Here is a 19,052-nt window from a genome sequence, read left to right on the forward strand (position 1 = left end):
GAGCAAGGAGCCCGATGTGGGGCTCGATCCCAGGACCCTGAGACCATGACCTGAGCAGAGGCTTAACCCACTGAGCCACACAGGTGCCCCTATGCTTTTCTTTTATTCATCTTTCTCTTATCAGTCTAATTTATAAAGCTCCAACTGGAGAACCTAAGTGGGGAGAGGGGAAAAGATCTTTTTTCCCCCTGGATGGCACCTGGATGGTTCAGTAGGTTAAGCGTCTGCCTTTGGCTCAGGTCACGATCCCAGGGTTCTGGGATCAAGTCCTGCACTGATCCTGCTCAGGGGAAGAGTCTGCTTCTCCCTCTATCTTGCGCCCCTGGTTGTGATCTCTCTCATACTCTCTCTCTCTCTCTCTCAAAAAATTAATAAATAAAATCTTTTTAAAAAAAAGATCTTTTTTTTTCCCCCTATGCCTGCCAAGAAATCCTTAGAGGGTTTTTTTTCCTCCCTGAAGTAGAAAGTCTGAAAGGAGGCTTATCTTCACTGGAGATCTGACTGCCAAGTCCCTGCAGGTTGTCTGGAAAATCTGACAAAAAAGACCCTTGACATCAGGAAATATGGTCTCAGAATTTCCAGGGTCTTCAGAAAACAGGCTCAGAGCCCATGTTCAGGGCTTGGCTGCTGAAGTGCGCAAACCACGGGCCTGCAGACCCCACAACAGGCGTGTCGAACTCCAACTGTGACTCTGCCGAGTCCATACCACACGGCAGGAGCTACTCTGGTTTGTCATTTTCCTCAAAGAACAGATACTTGGCTATGTATATGCCAAGCATGGATCTTTCTTGAATGCCCCCCTAATATTTTTAATTTTCAAGATTATAGGAAAACCCTTCTAAAGGAGAACTGCAACTTCACCCCAATTGACAATCCCATTTATTTTCCAAGCAGTGCATTTGCATTTATTTTCATCCACTCTAGTCCTCCACTTCTGTCACACTAATTAGAGTGTCTTAAAATGTACGGTTCTTTATTCCCAGATCTTATCATTCAGACATTGCTTCTGGTTTCTTTGAATTCAAAAAGTTCTGATCATCTAATCTGGGGAAAACACTACAAAGAATATCCCGACTTCTCTCCTCTGAATGAATTATTCAGATGAAAGAGATCTTTTTTAGAATATTATGTGTGTTTATCTTATTTTAAATCCAGGTGTAAGTTAAAAAAAAAAGTTCATCCTGTGCATATGTGGTCTACACGATCATAAGGAAGAACAGGTAGCTTTGCACACCTCCCAGCAAACAGCCTTTAGCAGGAGCCAGAAACAGTTCACAAGGTGAAAAGCTGGGCAGAGTCCTCCTTGCAATTTCCTCGAAGGTCTTCTCTGAGAGCCACAAAAGAGAACCCGATAGTTGCTCCTCAGGAAGACCAGTGATTTGTCTTCTCAGAATACAGCATGCTTAGCAACTGTTACATGCAGGAGACAAAAAGAATTGCCCCACCCCCCAGCCCCGCCTGTTTCTACAACCTACCCCTGACAACTAGGATCATTACCTAGAAGTTACTAAGAAAACTCACATGAATGAATGAATTCATTTTATGGTCACACTGTAACAAGTAGTCTTCTCAGCAAAATTATGCAGATAAGCATAATTTGGGCCTCAATTATGATGGCTTCATTTAACCCTTCAAAACAAAAAGGAAAAACTAACTACTGGTAGGCAGCCAAAGAAATTGCTGTCAACAAAATGGAAAAAGAAACCCTCTGACATACTGCCACCTAGTGGACACCGTCCAGCATTGACTAGCCTGGGATACCACAGCCCTCCTTTGCAGATTGGAAATTGCTATCGCCCCCACTCCAAAGTCTAAAAACAATAGAGCTGAGGAAATGTCACAACATTTAAAAAATCTTCTTACTGTGGTATTTTCCTATTTAAACTGCACTAACTTTTCATCTTTGCTGTCAGAGTACATCTGAAGAGACAAGAAAACAACCGATATAATTTTGTTTTTTATTTCGACTTTTATTCCACCCATAGAAAAATGTTGCGATTTCATAATTTCTCCGCCAGGAAAGAAAGCACACAAAAGATCGATGTGATTGTGTAACTGTGGTCTCTAGGATTGCTTCTTTTCAACTTCTCCCGAACTCAACATCCAAGAAGCCCAATGCCCAGAGTGTGGTAGGGTGAATTTGAAGAGTGCAGACCTGGTGGTCTTCAGTCTATCGGCACAGGCTCTTTCGAACATCTTCTAAAATGTTTTAGGGTCTTTCACCAAACATAGGGAGGTGGGAGACATCTCAGAACTGGCTCAATCTTGATAAATCAAAGGCACTAGAGATTGTACTCTATAAGAATAAATACAAACACCTATGAGTATTTTCAGCTCTTCTGGGGAATTATGAAAATTTTGCTCTGGGTAATTTCAACATTGACAGCAAATGTTAAGCCTGCTTTTGCAAATTCAGTTGGACCACTGCCCCAAACCAGACTTCAATAGCATCCCGATTCAAGAGCGAATGTTATTAAAATGGCTTTATTTGCTTGATTGCTGTGTTTTATAATCTTACGAAATGACAGGAGTGGATTGAAGCTCCCACTGAGGACATTCCTGGCTGTAAAGATTCCCCGAAAAGGTCAAGTTGCTGGAGGTTGAGCTTCTGAGTCTGAAAATTCCACCTAGGTGTGGTGACGTGAATCGTGTGATCCAGGCGGTGCCTGTCAGTCGGAACCTGTCAGTCGGAGCCTAGAAAAAGCAATTTGTACAGCCAGATGCTTCGGAAACCACTGGCACCCGCTCATGGCTGAGGTCTCAGGTGTCTGCCTCCCTCTGCAGTACCCGCGGCAGCTGCAGGGACATCTGGCTGGTTGAACAAGGATTTAACATCCCGTTTGCCGGATATAATACAGGGTTCATACACTTGTTAACATACGTAATGCATTCGTTTTAACATCTTAATGATACCCTTCATGTAATTCTTCTCCAACCAAGTTACAAGAATAGTGTATTCATCAGCCGAGTTAGCACATGAATGCCTCACATGGGTTGTTGCTGAAAATGAATAGCCAGTTTCGCATTCTTGCAGAGAAGTCCTGCGGACTTCCAGCACGTAAACAGTAGTGCAGAGAGCCCTCCCCTCCTCTCCACCAAGTGCAACCGCCTTCCTTCAAGCTATCATCGTTTCTCATTAGGATCATGATAATAGCCTCCTCCCTCCTCTCCCAGTCTCTTGCTGGCCTCAAACAGACCCATTGCTGCTGGGGCACACGGAGGACATGGTCCTTCTCTGCAAATTCTGCAGGAGCTGCTCACAGGCCTCAGGAGCAAGTCCACATTCCTCCCCTGGGCTTCGAAGGCCCTGCAAGGTGTCTTGGTTTCTGCTTCAGGCATCCTTGCTATCCCTTCCTGAGCCCCCAAACCCAACTCCTGAGGCCATTGTGGGACACCCCATGTGCTGGCCACCCAGAACTACTTATAGTCAGTCCCCACTGAAAGTATCCTGCCCTCCTCTTCATACCGACATGGTCTCCAAGTGCTCTCTCGGAGACACATCTTACTGTCTTATCGGTAGCTCGTCTTTATTTGTAAAGTTTTTTATTTGCCTGGTATTCTTGGTTTGCAAGGGTCAGAAAGCCTACCCACTCACAGAAAGGATACCCAGGTGTTGTGCAGCAATTAAAGGGACAGCATTAATATAGATGTCTCGGCCCCTTACTTTTCTCCCTCCTTCTAATCCACAGGATATGGGGGAACAGTTTATAGGCACCTGGATAAAGAGGGGACTCCATAGTTCCTCATGAACTGTCCTTGGTAACGGTTTAAAATAACCTCAAGGTGAAGAACTTCAAGAAGGGGATCCACTGAGCATGCTGTCAGCTGAACACAGGTCAGGAAGGGTAGAGCAGAGCCTGAAACACTGTCCTCCAGGGCACCAGGACAGGAGAGGAGCAGTGGTGAGGTGGGGCGGCTCCTGAATGTCACCTACCCACCCCGGGGCGGGGGCGGGGGGGGGGGGTAGAGGTGAGAGGCAAGGGGAGGAGGACTGGCTCCAGGGGCCCAGCTAGCAGCAGGGGTTGGAGCCCATGGATAGGGCATTGGTCCACTAATCCTGAAAGGAAGAGCCATCTCTGATTCATTTGCAACTCTACATTTTGATCCCTAAAATTCTTTCTTTCTTTTTTTTTTTTTTTAAGATTTTATTTATTTATTTGACAGAGATCACAGGTAGGCGGAGAAGCAGGCAGAGAGAGAGGAGGAAGCAGGCTCCCTGCTAAGCAGAGAGCCCGATGCGGGGCTCGATCCCAGGACCCTGGGATCATGACCTGAGCCGAAGGCAGAGGCTTTAACCCACTGAGCCACCCAGGCACCCCTAAAATTCTTTATTTCTTAATATAAACTACTGATTCACAGAATTCACCCAGACCCAAAGTTTTCTCTACACAGATTCTATCCACAGCCCATACCCCTAGCACCCCACCTCTTAACCTCTTAATTTGTTTTCCTCCTTAACTAAATCAGCCACCACCAACCCATGACCACTTCTGGAAATTTCTCAGTGAAGAACTTGACCAAGACGTGCATTTGTCTCCTTCCACCCAAGGACAGTCAGCATGGGCTCGTTTCTCCCAAAAAAAGTCCACTGATTGGAAAAGACACACTTTTGCAAACAGAGAATGTACTCTCCCCTCCAAAGGGCTGAAGAAGAGCATGCCCTTGTTTTCCTAGAACCGAGTGATGCTTTCCTGGCAGTGTGCTGGCTATGCTGGGAAGAGAAAATTAGTTTTTATTATTTAACCTTCATGGTTTAAAAGAGAAACCTTCTGCCACAGTTAAGGGTCTCCTAGAGTTTTCGTAAAGTAGCCTTATGACAGCAATATTAGTCTTCATAAAGAGCCCAATCTTAGAATGTCTTGCACTATAGTACTCGGTTGCAGAGTTTAATCTAAGGGCCAGGCGGAGTGACTGCGGCGTGCGTCTTGCGTGAGGTGCGCCATTTACCCTGTCTCTGATTTCTTCTGCCACTTGAAACAGTAATGCCCCCTTGCACTGGCAGAGCTCTGACATTCACAGAGCCTTGGAGGCTCTGAAGAAGGCTCACAAACCCTCACAAACCCTCACAAACCCTCCCGAAAGTATTGAACTGCTGGGAATATGATGCTAAGGGGAACAGAGGTACCAGGCCAGCCATTGTGGACAAATGAGGCCAGGGAGGAAGGGGCAGGGTGGCCAGTTAGGGTCCTCTAACCTCAAGATCCTTTAATGTGTTCATGCCCCAAAGGCAGAAACTCGCCCCTCCAAGAAGCAGGACAAGCATCGCACTTGGGAGTGACCCCTCCAGCCCTCTGGGAATCTTTCTGGTAGTAGCAGACAGAGAGCCATCTGATGACACCAAGAGCAGGCATGAGCAGAGCTCACTACCCATTAAACCGGTTCTTCAAACTTGCACTGAGCACCTACTGCGTGCCTGTCACTGGAGAGAAAAACTAAACATCACCCAGTCCTGGAAGGCTCACGTTTGAGTGCATCAGCCCCACACCAAGCTCCTGCCATGGATGCCCCGCATGACAGGACTGAATAAAGCAGCCCTGAGCACACACAGGAGAAGCTTTTAACCCAAAGGTAGGCAGGCAGGCAGGTATCAGTGGGGCGGGGGGGGGTCTCCTTTAAGAAGTAATGCCTGAGCTGAATTTTGAAAGACAGAGAATCAATGATATGGGAAAGGCCTGGAATAACATATAAAGGACAGCACACGAATGCCCATCTTTCTTTCACCCATCCATCCCTTCCACAAAGTTTACTGATGGCTGCTGGGCAGGGGAGGGCAGGCATCCTACGGAGGGCTAAAGATGCTGTGTTTCCAGGAGAGATATCATCTTTGCCCTCACTGTGCTTTGGGTCCCAGCAGGGAAGCAGAGTGGGGAAGGGCATAGACCGGTTAGAGAACTTCTAGCATTTTACCATGGTAGGGCCACTGGGCACAAGCTTGGTGTGTGATGGAATGGCACACAACGTAATGAGCCTGGAGAGGCAGAGAGGCTGGAATGAGGGCTTCCAGAGCATGAAAGACTCTGCATTATATGTTCAGCAGCTCAGACTTTATCCTGTTGGTTACCGGGGTCTACCGAAGGATTATTTTTAAGCAGGAAAGTAAGGGACATGTTCAGATTTGCATCTTAGAAGTCACTCAGCTGTGCAGAGAATGGACTAGAGGCAGTGAGACCATAGATGGGGTGGTCACCTGTAGTGACCCAGGCAACAAATGGTGCTAGCGACTCCTGCATTAAGGTGACAACAGTAGGGACTAGGTAGCAGTAGCTGGAGGTTCTGTGAGGAGGCAGAGTTCACAGGATGGGAGCCAAGTCAAGAGTTAGTGATGGAGAGTGTGAGATGATCTTCTGGCTTCTGGTTGGGGTGATGGAGATGATGGTATGGTCCTTCACAGTGAAAGGGTTCAAGCAGATAAGAAGCAGGCAGAGGCACGGGGAGAAAGAGGTTCCGAGCTCACCAAAACTTTGGATAAATAGGAGTCCCCTGATGTATAGTCATCATTATCATATTTACCACCACCGCCACCAACACCACCACCACCTAGTGTCCTCGAAGGGCAAAGACTGGGGACTAGGGCAGCAGTCTTGTGATGAGGAAGCGACGTGAGATCAGAACTCTCTCAGACCCTGAATCTCAAAAGGTTCAAACAAACATCCGTCTCATCATCTGAGCTGTAGACAGCTCTCTGCAACTTTCAAAACCCACTTTTCCATACCACAGCCTTGCTCCTACTCTTCCCATCCACCATTAAATTCACCAAAGGCTTCCCTGTACCCTGCTGGCTCTCACGTCTTCTTAGGATGCTTCGTACACCTCCTTGGCCTCAGGGGCTCTCTCCTTCCCACCCTGAAGCCTTCCTTAAAGACAGACTAGTCCTTCTCGGAGAGGGTTTCTGAAATCACAAAGTCTACTCCTGAATTACCAAAACTTTTGTGACCAATCTGGTTTATTTGCTTATTTTTTTAAGCAAGGTCCCCAAGGGATTCTTAAGATCAAGCAGGTTTGGGAAACACCATTCTTGGGAACATCACTCTCCAATTCCACACGTTCTGTCTCCCCTAAGATGAGCCACTCTGTGGGGAGCAATCCAATCTCACCTTTGCTACCTTCCCTTCCAGCCAAGGACCCTGAGTTTTATCCACTCCTAAAACTGTAGGTCAGGATCCCCAACCACACAATTAGATGCTCTCTTCCAGGTACATCTTTCCTTATCTCTGTCTCTTTAAGAATGTTGATCCAAAATATCTTTCCTTCCATCCTGGGATGCTTCTAGCACATGGATAAGCCCACCTCTGATGATGCCACTCACTGTTACTTCCCTCTTGCAAACCCTCCTACCTTTTGCCCTGGGTCTTCCTAAGATTGAGCATATCACAGCCAACAGCCTATTGTTGGGCCAAAGGCAGTAGTAGATGGCCTTGGTTTTGTAGGAAAATTCTGTGGGTCTTACTTCAGCTTTCCCATAAAGACAGTTTTCATAAATGCTAAATATGATTGGGGTTGATTGAATTGCAGTTTCCAAAACTGTTACGGCGCAGAAGAAATCCCATTGGAAAACCACTACATGACTAACATCTTGATTTGGGAACACCAGTGCCCCCAAACCCCAAGTTTCCTTGTGGGTTTACAAGAAACTTGCTTGGGCTACATATGTATATACAAAGGAAAAGTGATAATGAATGGGGTTTAATTTTTCCCCTTGTGTTTGTTATGTGTATATTTAGCTAAAAAGCAAGTGAGAGATAATGGTATATAACAACTCTAGAGAAATGACGCTAATGATTACAATTCCATAAGCAGTTAAGATCTACTCAAATTTTAGTTGATTTCTTATGTACTTCAGTTTTTAAAATGGGAATAGTCTCCTTGTAATAACTGACATGAGAATTCTAAAGGATCAACTCTCTGTATGGAGAACACAACCACTTCTTCGGATAAACTTTTTGGCTTTAAATTAATGTTCTTGAATCCATAAAACCTACTAAAAACTGGGTAGGTGACAATCAAGGTTCATTCAGAGGTCCCATATGCGAATCTAAAAAACCCTTGAAAGCTCCTTCAGAAAATGCATGCCGTTAAATCCACTTTTAAACTTCTCTCTCTCTCCTGGAATCCAAATAATCCTGAAGCACTTTAACCCTTAAAAAACAAAATCTTAGCCAGCCCAATTATTCATAGACTTATGTATTCATGGAGTTAACTCTGCTCGTATAGTGAGCCTGCTTTCCTGCCTAAACAGGGTTTAGTGAGTATTGGAAACTGGCCACTGACCTCCAGAATGCAGCCTCTCCTCTTCCCAGTGAGTGATGGGCAACCCCCTTCCTCAAGCCTTGGTGCAAATGGCTCCTCAGCCTAGAGATAACATTTTGCTGCCTCCCTTACAGCCAGGTGTGGTCTTATGAGTAACTTCTAGCCAAGAGGATGCTACTAGTGCTATCTCAGCACCCAGGTACCCCTCTTGGCCTTTTCTATCCCTTGTCTCTGTCTGGAAACGGCAACAAATGGAAAAGCCAACTTGGGCCAAGAGATGGAAGGTAGGAAGATACCAGCTGGCAATGGAGGAGCCTCCCTGCTAGCCCTGGCCGGCTCACCCCCGGATTCTTGCCCAGGAGAGGAAAAAACTCTGCCTAACTTAGTTCATGAATCAGGGTTCTCTTGTTACAGCAGGTAGACTGTGACTAATTCCTAAGGGATCAAAGATTGAATATCTTTCAAAGATATTCATTGAATATCTTTCAAAGATATTCATTGAATATCTTTCAAAGATATTCATTGAATATCTTTCAAAGATATTCATTGAATATCTTTGGGCACACCATTCTTCATAGAAGGAGAGAGTTCTAATTGATACTGTCAATCCTGTAGGAGATGGGACCAAATATTTACTGGTCCCCAGGGATTAAAACAAGAATCCAGGTAAGAATTAATTGTTCAATAATGATGGCTCTGGTTTTACTCCCCATTTTCCAGTAAGCCTTTGGAGGTTCAGAGGCTTCCTGAGTCCAGGAAATGATGAGTCAAGAATATGCCAACAAAAGATAGCTATTCGCAGTCATTATCATCTTTGGCTTTTCATATTCTGTAGTGAAACTGCAGAGACCAGAGGAAAACATGCCTAAAGGGAGAAGTCTGGATGGAGAAAACTTTCAACAAAAATCATCTGTACTTTTATATCTATACTGAGACCTAAGTGCTTCACATTACAATATTAATAATTATCAATCATAACATTGGTGGAGACATCAGATGAATGAGGACCAGGCTACTAACACTCAGGCTCTACAAGTTGGTGATTGAACCAGTCTTCTTTAAAAATAGTAGTTCACAGAGCTCCATAAGTCATCAATCATTTATTTGTTCTTTTCCTTCATTCTTGAGACTACATTACATGTGACATATTCAAGTGTGAGCGCAATAGCTGTAGTTCTTGTCCTGATAGGAGTTTGCAGATTCATTCTGTGACCTCTGTGATTGTATGGTTCTTTCAGGAAAAAGTTGTAATGCTCCCAAGCATAACATTTATTAACTGAAGTATTAAATAAGATATTCCTGTATATTAAGTACATTATAGAAGAGTCACAAAAATATTTTAAAAGCTAATATTAAAAAATCCACACACATGTAAATCTTTATGCTGCCTTCCCACATCCTGGAAGGTCATCTTGAGTATCCCCCACTAATCTCTCTCCTCCACATCATTCTTTGAAATACTTTTCATAGTAAGTTTCAGGGGTTTTCACCGACAGGTACTCCATGTGAAATCAACAAAAGGGCATCATAAAATCATGCCGAGTCACAGCACGGAGTGCTCAGAATGTATATTTAGTGCCTAAACACATGGTTTTTCACCGAGACTGGCCGAGAGATCTAAGGGTCAAGTGCCCCTAGCTTGGGCCTGAGCTCACCACTCCACTCCTCAGGCTAGCAGAGGCCAGAGAGGCTGCCAAAGCTGGAAACAAGAATTGCTTTATAAATTGGACACCATATTTGTGCTAGTGTTTTCTTTATTGTCATAGACTGTTATGATAGACTTTGTAAATTGTGGTTGGTAGGGCTGGATCACTAAGAGGCTTTCAGAGTTCTGTGCTAAAGGGGAAAAAAAAACAAGAAAGCCTAGCCACAAACAAAAAAGGGGGAAAAACAGCATTACTTGTCTGACCAAAGACAGGCTGGGTAAACAGCACTTTTGCACATATAATGTAGTATTGTGCTTATGTCTAGCATTTGTTACCACTAGATGGGTTTGATCCTTCAATAATGATTGCGACCTCACATGTAATTTTGTTTTACGGGTTCACTCGATATCTATATTAGAACTAAAACTAAGATACAGACCTACTTATGAATGCCAGATATGTCCATTCTATTTTCAGCATTGGCAAGAGAAATGAGAAATCTGATTATTTTGGCAAGATGTAGAGAATGTCATATTAACCGATAATTCTCATCAAAGGACAACACAGCTGACAAATCACTATTAAGCGAGAGTAAGAGAAGAGTAAGTCCTTGGATATAGGAGAAGTTATGGCAACAGGCCTAGCACAGTAAGTGCGCCTAATAAACACGGCTTGATCCTAATGATAAGGTATGGGTAACGTTCGTCTCCTTCCTAAAGATCCTCTTGACTGGGGAAAGAAATGACATCTTCTACCTCCAAAGACACATGGGTATATCATGACAGCTCCTTACTCCTGGAAAAGGATTGCCTGTATGTAATGTTATTACCAATGAATAATGGGTAAAATCTTACAGCTCAACAACAAAACAATGTGCTATTAGCAAAATAAAGTTCTCCTCATCCTATGAGTCATACTAATCTGCAAATAAATAATACTAATTATTATTAATAAATAATACTAATCTATAATTAAAACTGTGTGCCTTTGGGGCACCTGGGTGGCTCAGTGAGTTAAAGCCTCTGCCTTCGGCTCAGGTCATGATCCCAGGGTCCTGGGATTGAGCCCCACATCAGGCTCTCTGCTCAGCAGGGAGTCTGTTTCCCTCTCTCTCTGCCTGCCTCTGTGCCTACTTGTGATTTCTGCCTATCAAATAAATAAATAAAAATTTAAAACAAAAACAAAAACTGTGTGACCTTAATGAGAAGAGTTGATTATTCTTGTCTGCCCACAGATCTTTCTCCTTTGGCTGGCCAGGTACTGAATCTCTTATAACGGTGTTGCTTATTTGGAATGAGGCACCAAGTCTACAACATGCTCCTAAAATAGTGAAAATTCTGCCGTTATTGCTCATTTTAAAGACAAACTGGTCTGTCATCCTATCTAGACAGTCACTTAGAAAGTGCAAAGGAAATGGGACAAAGACCTGGTGTTAAGTTCTGATCAGGCAGGTAGGGGCAGAAACTGAGGCAAGAGAAGTGGCCCCCAATACTCTCTCTAGCTGGGTTTTGTCTTCACTTAGGACATGAGATATGTCTGTTACTTCTTAAAAATAGTAAACAAATCCTCCCAGTGCCATATTTGAATCATTCAGACTATGCCCACTGATTTAACATAAAGTTATACTGTACTAAATTACATGCACACACACATTCACACCCATCCCATAAAATCTACTCTATGGTGTTTGGTCTCCCACAAATCAGGGCTTTGCATAGGTACGTCTTTACCTTGTAAATGCCTCTGTAGAGTTTTCTAGTATTATCTCCATAAGCTTTTGCCTGTGCCTTGTTCAGTTTATTTTTAGGGCTGTTTAAAAAATATGAATGGAATTTTTCATTTGTTTTCTACTTGTTTGGAATGGGGACAGCTAGTGATTATTACTTACTAATTTTTATAAATGGATTGATGTTGCTTCCAGTCTTTTAGTTCTTTCAAGTTTACCCCAGTATACAATGCAATCTTTGTATGCAAATCTTGCCTTCTCCATATGTGTGTATGTATATGTACACATATTTTCTTATTTTATTTCCTTGTGTGATTACATTAGCTAGTATATTTTGAACAATGTTAATGTGAAGGACACTAGGCATCTTTGTTGTGTCCCCGACTTTAAGAAAATGTTTCTGTTTTTCATCATTAGCTAACTTTTTGTTTGGGATGTTTAGAAAAGCACCAAGAATACAACCGGTTCTGTTTTTCTAATGGATTTTAAACATCAGAAATAAATATGAAATCTTGTCATTCTCTTCTTTGGTATCTATGAGATGCTAATGTTTTTCTCTCTTGACCTGTTCAGATGAATCACTTTTGCACTCCCCTAAATAAATGTTAATGATATCTGTTTTTCTTAATATTTTTTTTATTTTCAAATTATTTTGGCTGATACTGCTCATCCAGAAGAAAACCCGGAGGACAATTTTTAAGAACAAGGACACCCGTGAAATTAACAACTTATCTCTTCATTGTAAGGAGGTACAATGTGGGACACAGAAAATTAGGAGACAGTCATTTACTTAACCAGCATTATCTGAATTAGGGGTTCAGTTTTTAAATAATAGATTATCTCTAGTATATGTAAATCATTGTTTTTTTTTTTTCCTTAAAGATTTTATTTATTTATTTGACAGACAGAGATCACAAGTAGGCAGAGAGGCAGGCAGAAAGAGAGGAGGAAGCAGGCTCCCGGACGAGCAGAGAGCCCAATGCGGGGCTCGATCCCAGGACTCTGGGATCATGACCTGAGCCAAAGGCAGAGGCTTAACCCACTGAGCCACCCAGGCGCCCCTAAATCATTGTTTATAGATAGATTACCCAGTATTTGGGAGATGGGATAAGAAAGCAGACCAATGAAAATGAAACATAAAGAATAAAAATGAATAGATTAGCAGAGTTGCTGTTTTTATAGCTCAAAAATTAAATAAATATATTAAATAAATAAAAAGATCAAATTAAGCCCACACTTTAAAATATGTATTTGCTGCATAAAGCTCAGCACCTATATACTAAATTATAACAAAAATGTAATATTTATAACCAGTATGCTCTTATAGATATTAGAGCAATATATATTTCATTGATTCTCTGATGCATTTTTTTTATATTTCAGTAACTCTGAAATTAAGATGCAAACAGAATCTATGATGATCATGTTTAATATATTTTTTAAGATTTTATTTATTTATTCATTAGAGACAGAGAGACAGGCAGAGGGAGAGGGAGAAACAAACTCCCCGCTAAGCAGGGAGCTCGATGAGGGACTCGATCCCAGGACCCCAGGATCGTGACCTGAGGCGAAGGCAGTCGCTTAACCAACTAAGTCCCCAGGAGCCCCTGTGTTTAATATTTTTGTTAACATTTCTTTCTTTTTTTGTGATGCATGAAATACTAATGTAAGTTGAAAATTGGTGGTATCTTAGATTTGACAAAATATAGCAAATATCAACTTCATATACAAAACAGCTTCATCTCCCAACCTCTACCTCTGGCACATACCCTTTAAAAAAAAAAAAAATGCTATTATTATCTGTGGATTTTTAAAAAATAAACTGAATTAAAATGCAATTTAGATTTAAGGAGTTTGACAACTTTAGGATTTACCCTAAGATGATCAGAGATAGCCCAGGGAGTTGCAAACTAGGGGCTGGGATAAAAGGGTTGATACAAAAATTCACACACAATGTGTGTGAGCAGACATGCACTGGAGTCACTGGGTTCTACCCAGCTTTTGGTGGAGTCAGTAAGGAAAATAATTCCACAGCTGCCAAATTCTCAAGTGATGTTATTCAGAAAAGCAGAACACACGGTTATTAATTGCAGTGTTTCTCACTTGGAGCTGTCGGTGTAAGAGAAGTCACCAGTGTCCCCTATCCCCATCTCCTCTCTTCTCACTCAGCTCCCATGGAAAATGAGAAGATGGACACAGAATCTTCACCTTGCCCACCACATCACTTCCTGCTCTACTTGCTTACCTCCTCACCACGGGTGATAACAACGGACCAGTTACAATTATTCTTAACAGGGTCCTGGACCAACACATGTGGAATAGGAGATCCCACCTTTACAAAACCAAATGTCAAGGAAATAGCTGTGAGTCCTATAAACTGAGGGAATGGTTTCTAGGGCAGGCAATTCACACCAGCAAACTGACCCAGTGAATACCACAAACTATCTTTGTCCTCCTTCACTGTATGAATTTATTTATTTTTTTTTTAAAGATTTTATTTGTTTATTTGACAGAGAGAGATCACAAGTAGACAGAGAGGCAGGCAGAGAGAGAGAGAGAGGGAAGCAGGCTGAGAGCCCGATGCAGGACTCGATCCCAGGACCCTGAGATCATGACCTGAGCCGAAGGCAGCGGCCTAACCCACTGAGCCACCCAGGCGCCCCTCCTTCACTGTATGAATTTAAAGGACTCCTCTTAACAAAAAAGAAAAAGAAAAAAAATCTTCTGCCAAGAATATGTGCATGAAAGTCCCTGGTTCCCCTAATAAGCCACTACCAACTTCAAAAGAATTCTACTAATCTCTTACAAAAATTCTCTGTAGCTCTCTTACAAATTATTAAAATGAAAAATAACAGAGTCAACAACACTCAGCCAGTATTAATTTTTGGTATTAGCAGGGTCACTGTGGCCCTTGACTTATATCCCCGTGTGGACTCACCTTTTGTACAGCTGCTCGGAAGGCCTGTTTAATGCTCTTACACGAATCAGGTATTAATTTTGTGTCTTGACTCTCCAGAGTTGTGTCTTGCAAATCTGGGTTTTCGTGGAGTTTGAAAATTCTATTAATGCAGTGAGTGTCATCTTCGGATATTCTGTTAGGATCCATCTGAGGAAAAAAAAAAGTCAGAACGTAGAGTAATTATCATTGATCATTCTGCTATTTAATAAAGTGTGACTGACTTAAGGACAAAAAAATTCATTCTTGCAAGAATCTTTATGTCTTCAACAATTAATAGTGAGTACAATTACCCTCACGTTGGTGAAACATTGACTTCTAATTCATTTTGATGAATAATGATGATTCACAACACAAGTGTATACGTGTGAATTGTGAGGAAATGATCAAAATTGTCTGCCAATGTGTAATTCTCATGGGGGGAGGTGGGTTGAGGATAATCACACGGGGCCAGTGCAGGTAGAGAAAGCTTTTTCTCTTTAAGTCATACCCAGCATGCTAGATAGGGTGATGAAACTCATGTGGATACTCAAAGCATGAAGCCTACAAAACCAGGTGAAATAAACACCATCGTTAGTCACCATGTTTGTCAGGCCTTTTTTTTTTTTTTTTCCAATATTTTATTTATTTATTTGACAGAGAGAGAGATCACAAGTAAGCAGAGAAGCAGGCAGAGAGAGAGGAGAAGCAGGCTCCCCACTGAGCAGAGACCCCGATGTGGGGCTCCATCCCAGGACCCTGAGACCATGACCTGAGCTGAAGGCAGAGGCTTAACCCACTGAGCCACCCAGGCGCCCCTGGCGTTTTTTTCTTAATCAATGTATATTTTAATTAGCCAAAGAAGGGAGGGAGAAATCCATTTCTCCCTCCTTCTTTAGGGAGCCCCCAAAACCTAAATTCCCTTTTTGTTGAAACTCTCATCCGTGTTTCTTAACCTGGTGTGGGACGTCTATCGGGGGTGATAGTTAGTGTTACACAGGATGAAGAGGGCTGCATGGGGTGAGCAGGCTGTATGGACAGATACTGGCGGGGGGTGTGTGTGAAATTTCCTCTAATGTCAGGGATTGTTCCACCCAAAATATCCCCATTGAGTTGTTAGCTAGTTGTCTGCATACACATCTTTTTTTTTTTTTTTTTTAAGATTTTATTTATTTATTTGACAGACAGAGATCACAAGTAGGCAGAGAGGTAGGCAGAGAGAGAGAGGAGGAAGCAGGCTCCCTGCTGCGCAGAGAGCCTGATGCGGAGCTCCATCCCAAGACCCTGGGATCATGACCTGAGCCGAAGGCAGAGGCTTATTAACCCAATGAGCCACCCAGGCGCCCGTGCATACACATCTTTTTAAGTATTAATCTTGAAATTGTCTTCCCCCTCCTCCCGGGGTTCTGACAAACCCCTGTAGCAGTTTCAACTGCCAAGTAAAGGATAGAGATAATTAACTATCAATTGTCTTAATAATAATTGTTTAACTGATTGTCATCTTCTTTCAAAAATTCAAGGTACTTCATGTGTGTTTGCTCATTACTAGGTACAAACCAGATGAAGAAAGGAACAATTGTAGAAGTTTATAATATAAGTTCAGTGAATTAATACCAGCTCTCTCAGTGCCTGGTTTATCTTAGTAAAAGTAATCAAAAAGATGCACAGGTTTATTAACCATCAGAAATAAACTTGTAAGTACTCTATCCATATCTGAGATTCTCGAAATGAATGATAACCTTTCAACAAATGTACGCCCACTAATACAGATTCTCTTATTTCAGTCTTGCATATGGGAGAGGTGTCCTTCACAAAGCAAAACTATTTGCAATCTGTATTTATTTTTCATATTTTCTTTAAAATAATCAGCATAAATCAGAACATGTGAGTTTTTATATTAGGAAAGATTTTTTAATCACACTTTTTTTTTTTTTAAAGCTCACTTAAGCCACTAACTTTCCCACAAAATCAGAGCAGCCTGGGCAGCTGATATGAAGGGTCACTGGGTTCAGACCTCAAGAAGGAAGAATCATGCCAAGGCCTCAGTTGGCTCACCACCAGAAATTTCTGAGCTACAGGAACAATGCGGAGATTGGAGGGAAATGCCTGGGGACCCTGAAATTGGTTGAACTCCAGGCCTGCTGACAGACTAAGGGCCATTAACCAGAAGCAGTGTTGTCCACCATGTTGTCGCTACTTGAAGAACAGTCTGAGTACTTGTAGCTTCACAGGCTCACCTGGAGCTCCTTGGAAATGCAGACTCTGCACTAGAGTCTTGGAAAGGCAGGTCCCTGGCATGCTGCTTGGGAATCTGCATCCTAACTATATCCCTGGTCCTCTCTATGTACATGAAAGTTTGAGAAGAAATGCTTTCAAATATCAAAGGTACAAATAGAGATTTTCTGCTAGTAAAATGTCTTGAAATTTCCTTGAAAAACAAATTTAATTTTTTTTCATAAGCAATAGCAGTTAGTACAAAAATCTTGTGACAATCATGATGACTAATGATCTGATGCAAAGAAATGTAACACAAAGATTTTGTCCCCTGTCTCTTAAAAAGTCTCCATACCCAGATGCCACCTCCGACCAACAGAACCCACATCCCTGAGGGCAGGCGCCAACAAAATCTCTCTAGCCAAGGGCTTCAAACGAGAACCATTGTTTAGGAAGGTAACATGAGAACTAAAACATATATAAAAATCATCAATTGTTTTCCCAAAAGAAATCATGAAAGCATGGCATCGTTAATTTCAATAAAGTAATTTATTTTGTTTACTTAAAAGCCATTTGTTAGAAATGTCTTGTTAACCTGCAACCAAACATCTTTCTTGCTCCAGTGTCTTGTAGCTCCCCCTTCCCAAAAATGGAGACCAGGAGAAAAGAGAGGAGTTGAGGAGTGGAAACCAGCAGACCACACACAGTGTGGGGGGGGGGGGGAGGGACTCTGCTCTGGTCATCTTCATGCTGGGAAGACCCCAGGGCAAGATGTGCGGCATTCCATAGTGCTGGTCCAGTGGCTGAACCAAGGGCTCTCCTGTCCCACACCCTCTCTCCAGACACCAGAGCCCGGAAAGGGAGTTCTCATGACTGAAAAATATGCTACTTTTTAGTCTAGTTTAGCTACTCATTAGATAACTTCCACATTGCAAATTTCTAGTGTTGTAAATCATTTGAAAAGTTTCTTCAGTAAATTGAACATGCCAGGCCCTGGGCTTGATGCTGCCAATGATACAGTGAGCAAAACAGGCAATTCTTCCATCCTTGAACTTACTGTACTCAACAGAGAAACGAAGAAGCTCATAAAAAAAAATTCACTGTAAACTTAGTTACAAATGAATTCATTGTACCTAGAAATGTCTGAACATCTATAAACCTTGAAAATCTGATTTAAAAGACTTTAAAAAGGCATTTATCAGATGATGCAGTTCATACAAAATGAAAGTCTTTAAAACAAAAAAACTTCCTTGAAATGTAATCATGTGTAGGGTTAAATGAGACAGGATGCTTGACATTTGTGCTACTTGGTTATCTGTTTTCTCAAACAGGCAGCCTGCACATCAGAGTCGAAGTAGTGACTGTTCTCTGGTTTGGGGAACAAACAGCCAGGGAGGTTGGTGTGCATACTCGGGGTTTAGGGGAAGGAGTTCAAAGGGCAACAGAGATTGAGTTTTCTGAAAACCTTATCATGTAGCTAAACTCCAAACTTTGAATATGGTTATATGGATGTTAAAAAGAAAAGAAAGAGAGAACACACACGCATACATTTTACAAGCAACTTTTTGGAAGGTTTTTTTCCTTCTTCTTTGCAAACCAAAGTATGAATACTATGTGGTAAATATATAGCACAGACCGCATGCTATTTTTTTCTTTGGCAAGGTTGGTGGAGGAAAAGCCAATCTACTTTAGATCTAGTACTTTTTTTTCTTTTCAATCTGGGCACAGGCGATCTGCAAACATTCAGGAGGCTGATTCATTTTTAACTACTCAAACAGGAGTTGAGAAGGGGAAACATTTTTTAAAGTCACTGCAATTTTTACACTATCCTGGACATTCTTCTAAATGCATATAAAACTAAATAAACTGGTTTTTTCTTTTTTTTGAAGAATTACATAGCAACGCCCCCCCAAACAAAAACAATAAAACAGCCTCCTTTTTCTCGTTTGTTTACTATAAACTGCAAACATATTACTTGATCTTAAATGATTTTACTCTAATTTAGATGCATTCAGAAACCCCAAGTAGTTGATACAACTTTAGTGGAACTAAAAAAAAAAAATCTCTTATTTGGTACCAAGTTCTAATCTAAAGGAGTTGATATGAGTAAAAATGTTACATTAGTGATGGCTCAAAATGAGTGTATTCTCTTAGGTAGAAAAACTTTGAAAGGCATACATAAAACTAGAAAGAACTGTAGAATGAACTCCCACAAACCTATCATCAAGCTTCAACAATTATCAACCCTTGGCCAATCCTGTTTCATCTATAAGCAAGCACTTCT

General features: G+C 41.9%; 1 protein-coding gene across 1 annotated transcript in view; it reads right to left on the reverse strand.

Moving 5' to 3' along the window:
- The window catches only part of LOC111147123 (TNF superfamily member 11), a 32,327-nt gene that overhangs the window by 10,412 nt on the left and 2,863 nt on the right, over positions 1-19,052 (reverse strand). Inside the window, exon 2 of the mRNA XM_022503026.1 lies at positions 14,558-14,725. Coding sequence (XP_022358734.1) covers positions 14,558-14,725 — 168 coding nt within the window. The remainder of the gene's footprint in view (positions 1-14,557; positions 14,726-19,052) is intronic.

The sequence above is a fragment of the Enhydra lutris genome, unplaced genomic scaffold (genome assembly GCF_002288905.1).
Source record: "Enhydra lutris kenyoni isolate GAN:26980312 unplaced genomic scaffold, ASM228890v2 scaffoldscaffold15, whole genome shotgun sequence".
Taxonomy (NCBI): Eukaryota; Metazoa; Chordata; class Mammalia; order Carnivora; family Mustelidae; genus Enhydra; species Enhydra lutris.